The following is an 18,409-nucleotide window of genomic DNA, read 5'->3' as shown; positions in this document are numbered from 1 at the left end:
ACACCCAGCGTACTGGTGGTCAGAAATAAAGTTTCTGCAGGGAGGCTGGTCCAGAAAATGCCCCCGAAAGCACCCTGATCTGCCCGGCTTGGAGGTCCCCCCACACCAAACACAAGGTCTGGTGGCTGACCGGGTGGAGACCCCCCACCTGGGCCCTTGGAAGGGATAAGAAATTGTTCATACCTGCTGCTGGCAGTGAAAGGGGACCCTGCCACAACTGCCCTGCCCTGAGGGCAGGCAGCTCAGCACCTGCTCTGCGGCTCAGGAAAAGCAGACAAAAAAATGACTGATTTCTTACAGACCTTCCCCATGTTGCGTATCTATCTGCATGCAGGCCTTGTTCAGGGAGGGGGGGCGGAGAAGGAAACTTACTGGAATTAGGTGTTGCAACCTACATTTGGGATGTGATGTTTGAGCACCTCCGACACATCACGTTCGGGTGAGTCCCTGACGGCTGTGAAGCAGGAGCAGTACTTACCCACAGCTGCCCCAGCCATTCCAGGCTGGCAAAGGGATTTCGGGTCCTCAGGTGAAAAGCACCACTGAAATCTCAAGTGCTGCTCTTATCAGCAGGAGGTGGGTGCCCGGGCACCCAGGGCTGGCACATGGCTCACTTTCCCCACTGTGCAACTGGCCCAATACAACACGGTGTCTGTCCCCCCCCCAAAAAAAAAGATCCCAGCCTAACTTGCATCCTGCTTTCCTGGCCAGCAATCCTGAGGCTCTTGGCCTGCCATTAAACTGTGTCACCCCGTAACTCATTCACAGGATGAGCAGACCTCTGCCTGGCCTTGTATGGAGCTGCTGACTAAGGCAATGACAGGAGTGAACAATTTTAAAGTGGAGTGACTCATAAATGCAGGCAGCTCTGACGGTGAAAGCAAACACCGGCTGTCATCAAAAACTGACGTTAAGAAATTCAGTCAGCAGACCACAAATTGATCTGTAGCACACCCAGCACACTTTACTGCCTCTCTGACTTCTTACTGTATAATAAACCAAAAAAATAATTTACAAGTCCTGCTTATAATATAGCAGTGCTTTAAGAAAGCTGCGGGGGCAGAAGGAAGGCATCTTCCTACCAGCGCTGCGGAAGCACAGCTGAAACGAACCCAGCGAGCTGAGGGATGAGATACAGAGCAGAAAGGGCTCACCAGGGAAGCACAGCCCACGTGGGGCTGCAAGAGGGGATGGGGGAAACTGTGACACCTCCAGATCGGTCAGACCTTGGTCTTGCTGTAATACACTTGCTTGCCAGCCCACACTGGAGTGCAACTCGAGCTCAAACCTGTTATAGCTTCAGCTGTGCCCTGTAACCTGAGCTTCAAAACACATAAGGCTGCATGGGAGGATCACCCGAGTTACAGTTTGAAACTGAAGACATCCCATTAAGGTATTTCACAGATCTGCCTTTGGAGGCTATAGGGCTCCTAGCAGCATTCCCAAACTGATGTCCTGTCCAAACTTGGACTTTTCATCACACCTGAGAAACCGCCAGGCAGTTTTTCGTCCTTGAAAAATGACTCCTGTAAAAGATACGGTGTCTGACATTTCACAGATTTCAGTTCTTGCCACATTTCTCCTCCTTTTTCCTCATGCTTGCTTCATACGTCTACAGAAGTCACTTCCATGTTATGGTGGCTAAAAATGGCAAAGAAAAAAGGCAACCGGCTCTCCCACCATCCATGGGGTGGGACACTGCTCCCTACGGCAGTGGGACCAGACCGCCCGCCTGGCTGCCAACCACCAGCGCCTACCAACGCTTTCCTGCTGCCCCTTCTCCCCCCACGGCTCAGTGACAGGCTCCTCCACGGCCCCCTCCTTCCATCCCCACACCAGGAGCCCACCTTCTCCCACTCCCCTGCGGGCCCACGCCAGCCTCTACGCAAGTTCTTCAGCAGGACAACACTTTTGCCAAGTATCCATTACTTACTCGATAACAGACACTTCTGAATTCAGGCATGAAACATAACCAGGGAATTTGAAGTCGGCAAAGCAAGACAAAGCCCAAAGCACACGACTTTTGAATGCATCCGGGATGGTGCACATTAATGCTCTAATACAAACTAAGCAAATATTAATACAGATAAAGGAAAAAGCAACTCAGTGAAAACCTACTACATATATTGAATGTGTATCTTTATGGAAAATTGCTTCTAAAACAAAAACTGCTGTAACAACCCGCTATTTCCGTAATTTTAGAGTAAATACATATTTTATCGAGCAATCTGTGTTAGTCTGGTATATTAATGCATGTAGTAATTGTGAATTCAGAGTGCAGCAACAACAGTTCAGTCCCTAGAGTGATCAGTGTCTGTCAAAATAATATTTTTTGCACACAGACTCAAAGCACCAAAAACCTTAAAAGAAAGACGTGAATGAATACCTGCAGAATAAATGCTGGAAGAGCAAATTCAAGACTACAGCAACATGCAAATTTCTTTGTAATTTCACATTACAAAAAAAAAATCAGAAATTCCATCAATTTCAAACAATTTTGGAGCCCACCACCTGATGAGATGAGATCAAAGCCTCCCTTCTTATGTTAACACAGTTCATGAAGAAAAGGAAAGAGACTTAGGGAAATATTTACATGACTAATATGTATACTTGGATCAAACATTAATACAAAATGTCTTCTGATCTTCAGTGACATGATCTTTCATGCAAAAAAAAAAATCAAGTCTTCTGCAAACATGTCATGCCTTCAAAAACATGAATATTAATGCAGAATTCAGTGCATTTCAGAACTCATTGTTTTGATTGGAATGTGAGGAATGAGTGAGCCAGCAGTGAATTAAAGCCCATTATAGAAACTAATTGCCATAAAGTTGTGGGGAAACACAGACCATAGCCCTTGCTTGAGGTTGGAATACATACAGAAGCAACTTTCACTGGCATTTTATAGCTGTAGCAATCTAGAAGAAACCGAGAGGAACAGAAATTACTCTTCTTGGTAGAGTTAATGAAAGGCTGATGTTTCAATTCGAGCAATTTTAAGAAGTTTTGTCTGTACTCATTTTTTCAAATCAAGTATGTTTAAAACCAGCAAGATCTTTTTCATTATAAAGCATTAACATAATTATAATAAAGGAAGGTTACCTTTACAGAATCCCAACATGTTCGATTTTCATTAACAGACATCTAGGCAGGTAATGCTGCCTTGCTTTGAGAATGAAAGATTAGCCTGGCTTTTCAAAAAAAAAAAAAAAAAAAAGCATATCTGTGTACATATTTCCAATCCAAATTGCCCTAGTGACAACAGACAAGTTCAGAACTCATTTGAACCAGTATAAAGATGAAGAAAGAGCAACTCCTGTGCCTGCCAGACACAGCAAACGTCACCTCTGCACTTCTAGTGCTATAATGGCATCTATAACATCAAGTAGCTTCCAAGTCTTAGAAAGCATTAACTATGTAAAGAGGCATTAGTATCATCTGCTCCGAAACCACGATTTTTGGAAGGCACCCAGTTCAGCGGCAGCTCAAGACCAGAGCAGCAGCCTGTTTGCCTTTCAAACCAGCACCGCTGCCAATTCCAGCTATGCGAAGGGACAAAGCATTACGGCTTTGGTGTGCATTTATAACAGCACGTGCTTGCTGGAGACCGTGAGCACTGGAGCTTTTGGAAAGAGCTCAACGCAAGAGCAATAGAAGGATTCAGGCCTCCTACTCACAGGGAGGTCTGCTCACATGGCCAGAGGAGGACAGGAGTCCCAAATTAGGCTTGTTAAATTTGCACAGAACTTAACCCACTACTCTCTTCCTTTAGCAGCATTACTAGGAGCAAAACAAGGAATATTTAGTTTTATCGTGTAATGATTTTGACTGAGAGTGAGGGACCTAACACGAACTTGCTCCCCTCAGGTTGCTCATTTTGTCTTTTTTACTTCTTTTCTGTATACCGTGTCCTGTCTCGTCCACTAAGCTTCCAGGGTATGGACTGTTTACTACTAGGTATGTCCCTCTAGTGATAGGATTTGCTAGTGATTTGACTTCTGCGCCACCATGAGAAACAAATTACAACAAACCTAGACTCTAACATTACCCCAATTCCAAGTTATTGTACTGATATTTTAGCAGGAATAAGTGAAACTTTATGAGAACAGCATGAACATCTGATGCCTCTCAAAGCTTCAGTGCCAAACAAATCATCACCTTCTGCAGACACAAAAACCTTTTCTGATGTTTCCATGCCACTGCCTCTGCCTAAAATGATCAAGTAAAGATGGCAGAAATGAGCCTGCTCCGAAACTGTGAATTGTGCAGAGTAAATTTAGTTCTACCCGAATTGCTTTGTCCATTGCAATTAAGGAAGTGCCAAGTATTCTCTTAAAAGGTATTTGTTGCCCTATGTTTTCATTATGTAAATCATCTCCCCCTCGGACAGCAAACTTCCTACTGCGCATGGTGCTTTTTCTTTGGCAGGGATGATGGAATAGTTCATTGGGAATAACATTCGTTGTTCTTTAGCAACATTGTGTTTTGCAACACTTTCAAAAAATTCATTTCTGGCATTCAAAGAACCCTAGTGAGGCTCAGTTTGAATTAACTTTAAAAAAAATACGTCACACAATCTCTCCATTAAATTATTGGGACTATTCTTTCTGGGATTTGTTTTTTTTCTTGAAATACAAAGGAAGAGATTATAGCTTAAGAATTGCAGAGCAAGCAAAAGAAAGAAGATGAAGGGGAGGACTACTTAGGAAAGCTCTTTTGGAAAACCTGCTGTTTAAAAAGAACCACAACACCAGCTTTAAAAACAAAAATGAAAATTAAAAAAAGCCATGGCAGAGCAAAAGAAGGCTAAATAAATAAATAAAACAAGGCCACTGTTGACAGATAATAGATCACCATTAGCTATAGCTTCCAGTGGTCCAGAAGATAGAGGGAGCTTGCAAATAGCACTCCAGAGCCAATAGCAAAGGTAAAGCTTTACCCACAGTTGTTACCTGCTTTTCCTGTACACAGTATAAAATCCCAAACACATTAACTTAGCATGACCTTTACAACATTTGTTAATATGTAAAATAAAAACATAGGGAAAGGTAACAGAAGTCGAAGAGAAGTGCCATTTGTGTATGCAATACAAGCAACCCCCATGCTCACCAACACCAATTTAGCATTCCCAGGAAGGATAAATCCCAACACCAGGCACCTCCTGATCTGCAGCAGATGGGATAACTTCTCAAGGACCCTGACGTATATCCCTTTCAGAAGGGACACACATGCGATTACACCACCACAGTGAAACTCTCCGGCCTTTGGGTCAGGCCACAACAAAGATAACGCAACAGCATCCACCAGAAGAGGAATCTGCAAACGAGCGTGAAGTCACTATTAAGTCTCTGTCCTCAGGAAATATTTTTTAAAGGAAGAGATGAAACAAGGAGACTTAAAAAGAACTACATTTATTTTTGTTTACAGCAGGTATCATAAATAAAGCTAAAACAATTTTCACTGTGTGCAAAATACAGAATTTCCATGTGAAAATTTAAATACAGCATTAAAAACTATTTAATAAAAATATTCAGTTAAGATTATAAAGTAAAATGAAGACAGAAGATTTAGGAGAAGGACAGAATCCTCACTGGCCAGGAAGAGCTAGGAAGACTCTGCAACAGAGGGTAAAAAACACAGCAATGGGAAGTGGTTTGAAATGGCAGACCTTCACGTCACGGCCTTCATCTCAAAGCATGCTGAGCTTTGTAACAAAACACCGTAGCCCTGAAATACACAGCAAGTCACGTCCTAACCATTTGTGCAGGAAGTGATGCTTAAAATACAGAGAGGTTTCTGCGTGGACACAGTGTGGGGACTTTCAAAGCCATCAAGACATTTTAGGATACCCACACAAATTAATAATATTGCATTAGTCACGCAAACATACAGGTCAGCAAGATAAGGAGCGTGGGGCTCTGCCCCTGCAGCCTTTCCGCATTCCTCACTGAGGCGTGCGAAACGGGGCAAGTGGCAGAGGGTGTTTGGCCCCTCCTGAAAATTGCTGCTTAGATCAATTCCCAAAGGCCCTTCCCTTTGAAAGGGATCCTCAGCAGGGAAGGCTAGGTCGTGACCACGTCGACCAAAACCTTAGTGCACTTGCTTGTCAGACTGAGCCCTTGGTTCTTGTTTGGATTCATTTCCCCTTCTAGATTATCAACATGTGATTATACACACTGGAACTTATGTAAAATACACGTACAAATTTGTCATGGAGAGTAGTGGTAATGTCTCATGCGGCAAGACAAATCCATTCATCAGAATGGCAAATGGGGCCTAGTTAATTCGTTAACAAAACAATTCAAAACACTCTGGTTATATAAACCTGGCATTTTGATATTACAGACTAAAAATAGCATGCACATGTACTGCTGTTAGGCCTGCCTACTATGTTACTTGGGGTGGAAGACTGGAATTTGCATCGCTTTGGCTACTTCTTCAACAGAATCCTTTTATATCATACTTTTCCAGTATGAAGCAAAGAAGTGCTCAGGAAGCACCACAGTGCTCAAACGTTGCTTGCTCATTGCATATTCGAGCTCAATGGAAATAGGTGCTCACGCTAACCAGGAGAATCAGTTGGCTAATCTTGTCCTGACCTTATTTTAAATCTTTCCTTCAATATTTTGAAAGAAGTAAGGCTTTAACTAGTTCTTTCAAGAAACAATTTACTTGCCTAACTTACCTTAAAGGCACAAGGAAGTGTTCATGCACAGACACAGAGAGAAAAACATTCTCTACAGAGATCGCAGACGTTACCTTTTCTAGAACTGTGAACTCAGCAACAGGTTAAATGATCATGCCAAAGCGCACATTCATTAATATACCAGACACACACAGTTTGCTCCAAAAGTTTTAAAAAAACCACGCAATGAAATGCTGTCAAACAACAGTGTTAGTCACACAATTTTGGAACTGGCAAGCAGAAAAAAAATCACCTGAGAGCAGAAAGGCTTCAGCCAGTGAGCGGGTGCAGCACCGGAATGATGAATTGGACTAAAAGCAACGAGGGAGATTGACAGAGAAGACAGTAGGAAAAAAAAACACAGAACTTAACTTGGTTATATAGGAAAGCATCAGAAAGATTACGTAGGCACAAAGAAGAATTGGCCAAAATGAAACTGCCTTTGTTCATTAAACGAGGACAAACAGGTATGAATCTTACTAGCAGAATATTAACATGAAGAGATTAAAAAAGTATCCATTAGATTGATACCAATAAAAAACCTGCCCAACAAAATCACCTGCAAAATCCCAGTGGAATATGCAGTGTAATTAAGATTCCTCAGGAAAACGTTTTCATTATGCAAGTTCCTGAATTCTATTGTGGGAATGTAGGGATTTTATTCCCTTTTACATATCTATATAAAGCCAATACTATATTTGTAATTATTTTTTTAACTTATTTTTAAACTTTCTACTAGTAAGATTCTTTTGCTTTAAATTCATTGGACATCAAAGATATCCAAGTATCTTACTATATCACCATTTTCTGCAAGTTTACCATTATTCTCACTCTGCTGAAAAGGAGAAAATTTCCTGTAGTAAACAGCAGGAGAAAATTTCAGGAAAAAGTGTTCCTAAAGACTGTGCTGTTGACAAACTGAAATCAAAATTAATGGCAAGCCCAAATTTTAAAACTGTAGAACTTAGCAGTTTGGTGTGTTGCAGGAGTAACATGGTAAAACGCACTGCAGATTTTTTCCTTTTTTGGATGAAACAATTACTATCATTAGCAAATAATTAAAAAGTATACAGTGTTCCAAAGCATTGTTTTAAGGGCCATAAAAAAAGCTACAGATACATTTCTTTACATACATACAGATGCCCACCACGTTACTATAATTGTTGCTGTGTCCAGTCAATATTCTAGCAAAGTTTTGCTGAATACATGTTTGAGCATTAATGGCAATTTATTTCTAACGAATGCTACCGTATACCTAAACAACTTTTTTCAAGCACTTTTTCAAGTTCTGTGCATGTGCTCACCATTTTTTCCCAAAATACATAATCACTCTAAAATGTGAAAAGCTTTATCCTCGTAGTTTAAAGAAAGTCAAACTATCTAGAAGAAAAATCCAGTTTGTCATTTATTTTAAACAGAAGACACATTTCCTTTTAATACCTAAGAAACAAAACAATTCAAATCATCTTTTCCCACATTATGTTAAAAAAAAAAAAAAATCAAAAACTGCTAGCCCATAAGCAGCACAGTCATTTAAGACCACTGGAAGATGATCTTCAACTTTAGTACTAACTGAATGCGACATTATTTCCTATTATTTAAGCCACATTCTTTTGGCTAGAAATAAATGCTACAGATGCTTTCAATTTTAGGCTATATATATTACCATGTCTATGTATTTACCTATTTCCTGGTTAACTTCTGAATTTAAACATTTAAGTATTTGAGAGGCAGGGAGCATGCCTACCTCACTGGCTAACTAGGTTGAAAGTAGTCAGAATTTGGGACGTTGGTGTCTCCTTGCTATTAAGCTATTAAATAGCTTATTTAACCTGTCCTGACACCTTCTGATTAAGGTAGACCTTGTTGAGAGACATCTGAAAGAAATCTACTTCACAGCTGCTCCAAATAACAGAATTTCACCTTTCTGCCATCAGCTTTACACATCGAAATGAAATACCCAACTAAGAAGTAATCTCCTTAGAATACATTTGTAGGTTTTTGTTGTTTGTTCTAAACTTGTATTTTTAAAAAATTCCAAAAGACAATAGGAGTAGTGCCTACCCAGAGGCACAACAGCAGTGATTTCAGTTACAGATGAGTGCTCCATAAATTGATATTCCTCGAATCAGCCACCTAATGAGGAAGCCTCAACTTGAGGAATGAGTCAGGTCTCATTACACTACCAGTTCCTTTGACTTACAGTTTCAATCAAGCCTTTACTCCACTAAGATTTGCTCTTCAAATTTATTTCAAAGCTTTAAATAAATTAGTAGTACAGATTATACCCACTATCAGCAAAGGGTATCTATCACATATAAGAAATGTAAAAGGCATGACTAGGAGCAATGTGAATTAATTACATGATTTTTTTTTTTAAACATATTCATGCAAGTTATAAACCTCATAACCCAGAGCAAAGATGAAAGCAAGGAAAAAAAAAAAAAAAAAGATATGCGCCATATTCAGGTTTCAAAACCCAGTCATTTGTCATAAATATTCCCCAAATATCTGAAAGAACACACATTTTTTTCTTGGTCTAACGAAAAAAAAAAAAAAGGGGGTGGGGTGGGGCGGGAAGGATGGTTTTAAAATGTACCACCTTCCCAATGGTCTGATTACAGGATAAAATGGGGAAGAAAAAAAAACAAACCAAAACAATCTACAAAACATCCTTCATCTGTCTCCGTGTTCTGGAAATGTGTCTGGACACTGCCCTTCATGCTCTAACATACAGTACATTTTATATTGAAAATTTTGATTGCACCTTGTTTATAGCAGAAGGAATCCACCGTTCATTTAAGTCACACATTAAATGGCATGAAAAGTAAAAAAGCAACCAAACAAAAACCCTCAAGAAAATAACGAGGCTGTTAATTTTGAAAATCTGAAAGGCACAATTGAGCAAGACACGTAGAAGAATTTAAACCCTATAGAATTTTTTCACCCATTCAAGCACATTTTCAAGTGATAGCTCTGCTTCCCGGTACATATGAGCAAGTACCTCTAGAAGAGCACAGAGGAATGGCACACCAAGGCTCAAGAGTTCATACAAGTAGGTATAGTTATATGCATTGTCCCTGAAATGAAGATTGGTAGCGTGCAGAAAACCATGCATCCAGTTAGACAGGCGTCTGGGAATGTCAAGCAGATCCCTTGTCACCCGAAGGGGCCAGCTTAGCGTGCCCCTAAAGAAGGAAGTCAGGATACCTGGGGACCTGTCCTCTGGACTGCTAGCAGTAGACAAAGTGCTTTCTGTGGTGGTCTCTGTGGGTTTGGGTTCCTCTTTCTTCCATGCTTCTGTTGCCTCCTTATATAAAGCATTAAAAAAAAAAAAAGTTAAAGATACTTCTAAAATATGGAAAAGCCCAGTTTCCGTTACTGTTTTCAAGTCTTCATATGTATTTTCACTTCCAATTGCTCTTAAGTTCAACTTTACTTTGTATAGGAAAAGCTAAATTCCATTGAGAACCAGACTATAAATATGCCAAACTAACAGAACCGGGAGGTTATATTTTAGTATTGATTTTACTACTTCTGGACATCAGGTAGAAAACATCTTCACACACATACATACACAAGTATTGCACCCTGCTCCAGATAAAGCTGCCTCAACATTTCCTGCATTAGTAATATAACCAATACGTACCTTTCCTTGGGGTTGTAACGTTGCTCTTCTCTTTCTGTGTTTAGTACTGATTTTGCAGTGCGTAAAATGAGGTTTACAGTAAAATTTACCTACAAAAGAAAAAATAAATGATATGCTATTTTATCTATATGTATATGGACTTAAAACCCACAGTTGTGTCTATAAAAAGATGAAATCAGGATAATTAATGGTTGGGCAGCAAAAGGAATGGGAAGCTGACTCTGAATAGCTCACTACTCTGAATGGGTTTCTTTTACAGTACACAGATTTGCACATCTGTTAAACAAGCCAAGTTCATTTACTTGCCACACAGGTTTAAGATTAATAAAAAGCAAAAACCAACACAAGACATCAAGCAGCAAAAAGTCAAATAATCAGTTCAAAAAAGTCTTTGCAGAAGATTCTCTGGACTGCAAAAGAACTACCTTTGGCCTTGAGTCTTTAATCCTTTTGTAGAAGGAGATCAGGTTAATACTCCGATCTACTCAAATCATGTGGAAGTGGCAAGGGAATTTCAATTCAGTTTAATAATTTCCTTCTAAACTTTAAAAAAAAAAAAAAAAAAGGGCAAAAAATAATTCCCCATCTCCAAACCGCAGGCTGTAAGTGGGATTGAGTGCCCAAGATCTCAATCCCCCCCGTTCTGAAGCAGACTGGAATAAATTACACTGCTGCTTGGCCAGTACTACTGCTTTCAACTCCTGAGCCATAACATCTTGAAAGAAATGACCTATATTCCCCCCATCCATGTAAATCTGCCACTATCATGGCTTATCCTTACAGATCACATTATTTAATGGCCAGTTACAAATGAGAGATGAGAATAATTCTGTACTGTTGGAGAAAAATCACCTTTCCCCCCCCCCTGCTTTGACCTGTGATTGGACAAACTGCATTTTGGTCACGCAAGTTATTTTCCACTGAGGATTTCTTCATTTAAAGCTCAGGTCTGTCATAACTGGATTCTTTTGAAAGACTAGAACTGCCAGTACAAGACTCAAAGATCAGCATGGACGCAAACAACATACTTGGCAGACCTCCTCCTGACCGAGCTACTTGGCCAGGTCTTTTTCCCTAGTTCCATTAAAGCATCAATACTCAGACAGTTTAAAATATACTTAAATAGCTCCTATTACCTTCTTCAACATCAAAGGCATAAATTCCTAAACGGAGTGTTGTAGAGCATATTTCACACTTGAAGCACTCCCTATGAAAGAAGTGGCCTTCTGCGCTCAGCCGCTCCATAACATATACCCGTTTTTTGCAGAAATAACAAATGTCACTCCCCCCGATAGACTGAGGAAATTCTTTTCGCAGAGATCCCTGTTAAAAGATAAAAATAGAAATGCACATAAAACCGTTGCACTACACCCAGATATAAATTGTTAAGTGGGCAGCTGCTTTAGCTGCTCAAAGTTTTATGCAGCACCCTCCACATACAATTAAGATAAGCATCAGTCAGCTTTTTTATTACTCATTTGCTGCAATTCTGTAGGTTCATGCAGCAATTCATAAATCAGACATCACAAGGACTTTAAGGGGCGAGTTTTCAGCTGGACTTGCATCCAGCTTCCCTCTGGGAGTTCACCGACATTTCGTGTTCACTCGGGCACAAGGGCAGCATCGGCTCCAAACGCTCATTCATCACCCAGCACCGCGCTGGCTCAGGCACTCGCGTCTCACGGCTCTGCGCATCGGTGTCTCAGAAGAGGGCAAGGCAGACCTCGCCAGCCTCGAACAACAGACGGGCATTTGGAGCTAAGAAAACAGACACCCTGAATACTCAGTTCATACACACTCCAGAGGAAGACTTAGGCTCGTGCCTTAAGGCCCAGGAAGAAGAACTGACAGTCTTCGATGCTGGTGTCTGAATTACCATTCACATCACCGCAGACAGGCTTCCCCTCTCAGCCATGTTCCTCCCGAGACGACAGCCCAAGCTGGGACTTGGTTTGTTTTAAATATCAATTAAATTCCTACCATAGCCATTCAGAATATTTTTAACTCATTGGACTTTAAAATATGATCCATATTAACAACTTGAAAGTATTTTGAAAGTTTTTGTTGAATTTGGGCTGGCAATTAACATTCTTTAATTGCCACAGATCTCATCCTCTCTGGATATACATGCAAAAGGTACAGAAGAATAAATTATAAATGGATTAGATGCCGCTGGGCTTCCCTTTTCTTATTAGAGGCAGGTATGAGGATGTTACTTTGCGTTATTGTATTATGCTTAGTTACAGGTTGGTACAGTGGAGCATCCTGTATCTACCACAGCCATCACCATCTCCCTCCCCTTCCACCATGCCCACTGCCACAGGAGAGGTCCCACACATGGGACAGAGGAGGCGCAGGCTTGGCAGAGTCCAGGCACATTCAGACATCAGCACATCAGTCCACACAACTCATCTTTAATTTGCCAGCAAAAGAAGGCCTTGGAACAATTTCTCAATGTTAAGTGCAAGTCACAATTGTCATTGTCACATTGTCTTGTGCTTAAGAGTTGAGAATCCTATTCCAAATCTGCCATTAGTAATCCATTTTGCTGTGATGGATCATTTCAGAGCATGAAACTTTCCAAATGAACAACCATGCAAATGGAAAAATATACAAATGCATTTTTAAAAATACAATGTTAATAGAACAGAGAGTTACAATGAAGTGGAAGCAATTGGGTTTAGTGCTGGCTAATAATAAGTGTCACCACCACAGCACAACACCTTACTTTGCTTCCCAATACCTGACAGCTTTGAGCAGTGGAGGCAGGAGATGGCGAATGAGGAATGGGGCAAGAACCTGTAGCTCTCTCCAGAGACCACTTCTGAATTCAACACAGAACAGTGTCAGAGTTTAAAAACAGCTCTCTTCAAAATGAGGCACGGTGATTCAGCATTTGTGTGTTAAAAATAACTGCATAAACATGTACTGTAAAAAACTTTCTTTAGAAGCCACCCTGATTAATAATCATCTTCTGTTAGTAATTGTACCAGTAATTACATTTAATAAAAGCCTCCTGAAGTTTTAATTCATACAGACAAGTAATAAAAATATAAATAGAAGACATAGTGAGCAACATTTCCAACACATCCACACATCAGCATATTTTGCCAATATGCACTTGGTTCCTTAGTAAGCGTTAGACTAAGACCTTTCATAATGCTTAAAGCGCTCCACAACCAGGGTCTTAAGTCAGGATGACATTTTGGAAACACCACTCTTTTCAGTCAAGTTATTGTTTCTTTGTGGGTTTAGTCTTACCAGTTCAAGGGGGGGAAGCTGTGGCTTGGGTCTGTGATCATTCACATACAGATTGACAAGAACTTCAGCCACAGCTCCAACTGCACTTGAGACCTTTCCTACAGTCATCTAACCAGAAAAGGGGAGAAGATGAAGAACAGAAGGAAGAGCTTTAGTTATTCTTGAAAAAGAACTTAAGGAGAAAAGGACAAGAATGATCTGAAAACACACAAACAACAATAAAGAGAGGCTAGGAGAAAGAGCAAAGGCAATGTCTAGCAGAGCACAAGCACGTTCATGCATGATCAGCATGGTCCAGCTGGTGGCCACAGAAGGCTTCCGTGCAGCCCACACACTTCTCCCTGCGGATGATGGAGAAATAGTGGCTGGGAGCAAACGCTGCTCCCACAGCACAAGGCCTCCCACTGTGTCCACAAAAGGCTGAGCTGGGAACTACTGCCTGGCTATCAGGGTTGGACCATTCTGACAGATTAAAAGAAAAAAACAAACCCTGTTGTTCACTTTGACTTCTTGGGACTTTGTTGTTATACTTCAGAATCGGAGTGGGGACTAGACTTCACATTAACGGACCAAACTGTGGCATTTCAGGAAACATTCTACAAAAAAGTACTAGAAGTCCCGCACAGAAATGTTTTGTTGATCCTCACAGAGCAACCATTCTCCCTCTCCCCAGTGACTCATCTTAACACCATGGAAAAGTGCAGAAACTACGCTCATGAAAGGAGGACATCTCCTTTAATCTGCTCCATCACACTATTGCAGCCACGAATGTTAGGCTGTTTCTAACCAAATTTACCAAATAGACAGGCCTGCAAGGAGACTGCAGTTCCTTAGGCTGTGGCTCCAAACGCACCATAGCCAGACCAGTGACTGCACGGTCCAGGCTTCCTTGCCAAAACACATGCCTGGGGACTGGAAAAGAAAAAAGGTGTGTGTGCGTGTGCGTGCCAGGCAGATAGGCAGGTATTCTAGTTCTCTGTTCCTGGAAAAAAGACTGTGAAGACTTCATAGATTTACAGAAATATTTTCTACCCTAAACCAAATTTTCTGTAGTGATTTTGATTTTAGTTTTATAGTCAATATAAGATCCCACGACCTCTCTGGTAGCAAAGGCAGCAAGGGCCATCCTGGTACAGCCAGGGATCTGATACTCTGCTTCTGAAGTCAGGACATTTTTTTTTTTTTTTTCCCCGAAAGGATCCATGATTTCATATCTTATGCTCTATTTGCCTCCCACAGAGCCCAAATTTTAACTCCCACACTTCTCAGTAAAATGATTTTTCTACTGCCACCACACCAACTCTTGCTAATTGAAAGGTTTTAAAAATATCAAAGTTACCATGAAGAAAGGAGAAAAACATAAATGCAATGGTATTCATGATACTTTAAAATAATTTTAAAGCATTTTCTGTCAAGTTTAAAAAGAACTTTAATCCGTTGTGGGTGTGTTTTCAAAAATTATGATGGATAAAAATATTCTTGCTAATAAAAAAAAATTCAAGGGAACATGTCCAGCCCCTTACAGGTGCCCTTATAGCTCCCCTTATCTTTTGAGAGTTATCCCATAATTAACTTAATATCCAGGCAGATATAAAATGTGTATGTCAAGATGACAAAGGCCATTCAAGGGACAAATTTCTGTACTGTTTGGTTTTGTTTAATATAAAAAGATTTTTAAAATTTATTCAATATCTGCACAACTTGTGGGGTAGCAACAGCGAAGTAAACTGTTAATTACATACCACAATGCTGTCCTAAGTGGTACATTAAATTATAAACCAATACAAGAAGTGAGATTACTTGCTACTACAGCAAAACTACGTTCCTTTGTATTGTTCAAGATCACAGGAGACAAAATTTTCCTCCCCAAATTCTGCACCTCTGAATATGCTGAGCAACTTTTAGGCCACATACAACTTATTACCCATGAGCTCCTAGGTAAAAGAAAGCATTCAAAGTCAGCTGAAGCAGAAAGTTTACCTTGAACTAGTTAAATGCTGGAGCAATCAGTTAAACAATAAGGCTATGCTTAAAGTGCAAGTAGTTGAATTTCAGGAAAAGTATCCTTGAGCCTGAAACTACACCTTGAAATTCATCAGGTTGGTTGATTTCTGTTCTCCACCCATTGGAACAATCTATGTCAACATTAAAGCAGTCAAAACAAGAAAATTGCACCTTTGTACGTGCTTTTTAAAATGTTATTAAAAGGAAATGTTCCTGTAATGAATGTGAACTCACATTCCACGTAAAAGCAAATGGGATTTCAATTTAATCTAGCAACCAAAAGATTGTTGACTGCTCTGGTCTCCTAATCAACAACCACCAACGCAAGCATTGTTGCTACTCACCAGCAGCAAGGGCAGGAAGCAAGTGGACTTGAGGACTAATTAGATCTCATTTTAGAGAAACTGTTTAACAAGGACATATTACTGTGGGAAGATCTCTACTCGTTCTCCTTACTGAATTGGATATGTGGGTAGTCAAGAGAAGACCAATTTGCTATGGCCTCAGTACTGCACCTTTCAGATGCTTTGCAGAGGCATCTAGATAGACTGGAGTATTGGGCAATGATTAAGGGGATGAAATTTAACAATTCCGAATGCCAGATCCCGCACCTAGGATGGAGTAATGCTGGGCACAAGTGTAAACTGGGAGAGGAGTGGCTGGAGAGCAGCCCTCCAGAAAGAGGTCTGGGTGTGCTGGTTGACGGCAGGCTCAATAGGAGTCAGCAGCGCGTGCCCCGGCAGCCGAGAGGGCAACCCGCGCCCTGGGGTGCGTCAAACACGGGCTAACCAGCCGGTCAAAAGAGGGGACTGTCCCCCTGAATTTAGTGCTGGTGCAGCCTCCGCTTGAGTACTGTGTGCAGTTCTGGGCCCCACAACTTCACAAGGACGTGAGGGTCCTTGAATGCGTCCAGAGGAGGGCAACAAAGCTGGTGCCAGGGCTGGAAGGCATGTCCTGTGAGGAGCGGCTGAGGACTTTGGGTTTGTCTAGTTTGGAGAAAAGGAGGCTGAGGGGCGACCCCGTCGCTCTCTACAGCTTCCTCAGGAGGTGAAGTGGAGAGGGAGGTGCTGAGCTCTTCTCCCTGGGATCCAGGGATAGGACACACGGGAGTAGTTCCAAGCTGCGCCAGGGCAGGTTTACGCTGGGCATTAGGAAGCATTTCTTTACCGCGAGGGTGGTCAAACCCTGGAACAGGCTTCCTAGAGATGGTCGGTGCCCCAGGCCTGTCAGTGTTTAAGTGGCATTTGGACAATGCCCTCAATAACATGCTTTAACTTTTGGTCAGTCCTGAACTGGTCAGGCGGTTGGACTAGATGGTCATCGTAGGTCCCTTCCAACTGAAAATATTCTATTCTATTCAAATGCCATTCAATCACAAAATAGAAATATCAGGGCAGGACGAGAATCCACCAGGGCAGGCCCAAGAGCACCTGCCACCATCAGAAACCCACAGAGAACAGGAGGGACGGGGTGTGCAAGAGCAGCGCTGCCCTGCCAGGCTCGTGACTTCTGCCCTCATACGACAACAGCACAACTGCCGAGCAACCCCCTGTGCCTTCTCTAAACCTCACCCTGCTTATGGACAAGGACTTCCATAACATCCTCACCCATTTAATCGAGTAAGTGTAATAAACTCCAGTTGCAGGAGAGAGGGTCTGACCCCAAATCTACACACATTCCTTTAGAGAACCTGTCAGCTCTTACACGGCTTAGCTTTCATCTACAGCACACAGATCTCTGTCTGCCTGATGCTGCTCATGTACCTTAGAAACTCAGTATACACATAATAGGTTTTATATTTTGCTCATGCACTTACTACCCTTGAGGCTACTGGTGTACGTGAAGTCCCACACATGCATGCAATTTTGTAGTGCTGGGGCCACCATCAATATGTAACAGGCTACTAGTCACAATTTAGGCAAGTTTATACCAGTAGCTTTAAATCCTTTGTTGGAAAGGAATCTTAAAGAGTTACCTTACATGGTGAATTTCAGGAAACAACCAAGACCACACTTAAAAATCCCCCAAGTGTTTGTGATTTACTAAGACTATTGACCCGTCAATGACACATTGCCAAAGCTTTTCAGCAAGTTGATCGAGGTGGTTATTAATGTGGGAAGAGAAAGGTACCTTCTGTATTTCCCTGTGCTATTATTTATAGCACCACAGCCAACCAACAAGTAAGCCTCAGTAGTGTTTTCATAAAACAAAGGAAATATACTCTCTGCCTCCAAAAGCATACAATGCTTCCCCTTTGTTGTTTCATATCCTTTACGATTTTCCCAGTCTTATTTTGCCTGTGGGTAATTTATTTACTTTTGGTACCACCTGCTCCATATACTTTACCTCTGATATAAACAACATTTGAGTAATAAGTTACTGCGTGTAGGAAACACCCCAGCTCTGCTTACTGCTGGTAATTAGAGTCACGTCACTGAAGGGAAGTAGTTGGTCCAAACTCTGGAGGCAGTAAAGTCTACTGATTGCAACATCTTCATAGTTCTTATGACGTATTGTGTGGATTCACTCATGCAAAGCTCAGATGAACACAGTTTTCTGAAGGTCAATCCAACTTTAAACAGAAAACAAGAATAACCAAAGCCCAGCCTGTAATATAATATTTGCTAATTCATAATTCTACCTATGTGAAATTTGACAGCTGATTAAAGCTAGAACGTAGTTTTGATGATTACTGGCAACTTGCATATAGTGTCATATAGAAGTTAATTCTTAATAAGTTGTAATGACTATATGTCTTTAAAAGAAACAATATGCTTCCATAGCCTTCCTTTCAAGTGCTCCTTTCAGGA

General features: G+C 41.2%; 1 protein-coding gene across 15 annotated transcripts in view; it reads right to left on the bottom strand.

Annotated features, from left to right (window-relative positions):
- Nucleotides 1-18,409, bottom strand: part of MICAL2 (microtubule associated monooxygenase, calponin and LIM domain containing 2) — a 137,021-nt gene that overhangs the window by 46,625 nt on the left and 71,987 nt on the right. For 8 of the 15 annotated variants that reach the window (XR_005934144.1, XM_030039316.2, XM_030039315.1 and 5 more), the window contains 5 exons: nt 13,596-13,703; nt 13,078-13,158; nt 11,471-11,657; nt 10,335-10,423; nt 9,896-9,995 (listed from right to left, as the gene is read on the bottom strand). Coding sequence is in view for 14 of the 15 variants with exons in the window: in XM_030039316.2 (XP_029895176.1) it covers nt 9,896-9,995; nt 10,335-10,423; nt 11,471-11,657; nt 13,078-13,158; nt 13,596-13,703 (565 nt within the window). In the remaining variant the exon portion in view is untranslated. Of the gene's footprint in view, nt 1-5,395; nt 6,997-9,895; nt 9,996-10,334; nt 10,424-11,470; nt 11,658-13,077; nt 13,159-13,595; nt 13,704-18,409 lie in introns of those variants that run through there. The other 7 variants (XM_041129294.1, XM_041129296.1, XM_041129297.1 and 4 more) reach the window with 4 other exon arrangements.

This window comes from Aquila chrysaetos, chromosome 16 (assembly GCF_900496995.4).
Source record: "Aquila chrysaetos chrysaetos chromosome 16, bAquChr1.4, whole genome shotgun sequence".
In the NCBI taxonomy this organism is placed as follows: Eukaryota; Metazoa; Chordata; class Aves; order Accipitriformes; family Accipitridae; genus Aquila; species Aquila chrysaetos.
This window is presented reverse-complemented; position numbering and strand designations above follow the sequence as displayed.